Here is a 2,053-nt window from a genome sequence, read left to right on the forward strand (position 1 = left end):
ACATTCAGTTGTACTTCCACCAGCGATGACATATCATAGACAAAGAACATCTATAATGTCACCATATACTAAGAGAGGTCATATAGCTCTAAAATGTTTTGTTGAGCATTTATCGTCAGTGAACTTAACATGAACTGTTAGGGAACTGTGTAGATGAAGTCTATCCATTTACTTAAGTGTAGGCCAGAAGACAATTTATTAAAGTCATTCTCTATTGTTATAACAACTAAAGTAAGAAGTGACAAATCCTACTTTCTTTCCAAAGATGTCTCAGGTTTGGTTGACTTTTAATCCCAGAACTTTCTTTAAGGCATCTTTCATATCTTTGTTCCGAAGACTATAGATAAGGGGATTTAACAGTGGAGTGACTGCTGAGTATATCAAAGTGACGATCTTTTGCATCCCTGCTGGGTTCCCTGATGATGGGCTCACATACATCACCATAAGAGTTCCATAGAATAGAGACACCACCATTAAGTGGGACCCACACGTGGAGAATGCTTTGGTTCTACCAGCACCAGAGGGAACACGAAGGACAGCTCTAAGTACCAGAGTGTAAGATCCTAAGATGGAGAGGAAGGGTCCAAAGATAATCATTGAGTTGAAGGTATAACAGATGAGCTCAGTAGAAGGAGCCCTGATGCAGGCCAAAGCAAACAATGGGCCTGGGTCGCACACGATGTGGTCAATGATGTTGGGTCCACAGAAGGGAAGTTGAGAGATAAGGGCAATGGGTACTGGATAGCAAAGAAATCCACCCACCCAACAGATAATAACCAGTATCACACAGAACTTCCCAGTCATGATGGATGGGTAATGCAGTGGGCGACAGATGGCCAGGTACCGGTCATAAGCCATAACGGATAAGAAGAAACACTCTGTTGTACCCAGTGAAAAAAAGAAATAAAATTGGAGGAAGCAGCCAGTGAAGGAGATGGTCTTGGTTTCGGAGAGGATGTTGGCCAGCATGTTAGGGACAGTTGAGGAAACATACCAGATTTCTAAGAAGGCAAAGTTTCCCAAGAGGATGTACATGGGTGTGTGAAGTCTCCTTTCCCATTTTACTGCACAGACAATAGCCCCATTCCCCAGGAGGGTCAGAAGATAGATCACCAGGATTAATGAGAAGAAGAAGTTCTTTTTTTGACCAGGAAAACCCAGGAGAACAAACTCAGTCACAAAATTCATTGTTATGTTCTGGGATATCAGAGCTATTAGAAGAAACAGAAGCAAGTGAAGAACAATGAGCATTTGTTGATTTTGCTAACATATTGTTTGAAATTACAGGAGGCACTTTCATGTATATAAAATGTTCATTAAGTGTTCTAATACAAAGGACATTCAAGGTTCTAATAACCCTGGGACTGGAGTGATAGCACAGCCGATAGGGAGTTTGCCTTGCATGCAGTTGACCCGGGTTCGAATCCCAGCATCCCATATGGTCCCCTGAGCACCTCCAGGAGTAATTCCTGAGTGCAAAGCCAGGAGTAACCCCTGAGCACCGCCGGGTGTGACCCAAAGAGCAAAAAACAAACAAACAAGATTCTAATGACCCTTTGAGCTGTAGGAGGTGGCTTTTTTTTTTTTATCTTTTTCTTTAATAGTAAAGGAAATTAAAGTTCAGAGAGATTTAAAAGGTTTTTTTAGCAGCTCAGATAGAGAAGGGAGCACCAAATAAAGGGTGCTGGGAAGATCTGCCCAGGATGGGAGATGCATGCTGAAAGTAGACTATAGACCGAACATGATTGCCACCCAATGCCTCTTCTGCAAACCACAGCACCCAAAAGAAGAGAGAGAACAAAAGGGAGTGCCCTGCCACAGTGGCAGGGTGGGATGGGGGATGGAGGGGTGGGAGGGATACTGGGATTGGTGGGGGTGGAGAATGGGTATTGGTGGTAGGATGGGTGCTTGATCATTGTATAACTGAAACCCAAGCACAAAAACTTGTAAGTCTACAACTGTACCTCATGGTGTTTCACTAAAAAAAAAAAAAAGGCTTTTTAAAGGATGCAAATCCAGTAATTCCAAAATACATGAGCCTATTGGGAGGTTG

At 42.8% G+C, this 2,053-nt stretch overlaps 1 protein-coding gene across 1 annotated transcript; it reads right to left on the reverse strand.

Moving 5' to 3' along the window:
- Nucleotides 1-270: 270 nt before the first annotated feature.
- Nucleotides 271-1,251, reverse strand: LOC130041695 (olfactory receptor 11H6). The gene has a single exon (XM_056133941.1). The coding sequence runs from the start codon at nt 1,249-1,251 to the stop codon at nt 271-273; it is 981 nt and encodes a 326-aa protein (XP_055989916.1).
- Nucleotides 1,252-2,053: the final 802 nt, after the last annotated feature.

Source organism: Sorex fumeus, unplaced genomic scaffold (genome assembly GCF_029834395.1).
Source record: "Sorex fumeus unplaced genomic scaffold, SorFum_2.1 ptg000098l, whole genome shotgun sequence".
Lineage (NCBI taxonomy): Eukaryota > Metazoa > Chordata > Mammalia > Eulipotyphla > Soricidae > Sorex > Sorex fumeus.

Coding starts and splice junctions, on each gene's coding strand:
- LOC130041695 (XM_056133941.1), bottom strand. CDS start 1,251: ATGCTCATTGTTCTTCACTTGCTTCTGTTTCTTCTAATAGCTCTGATA.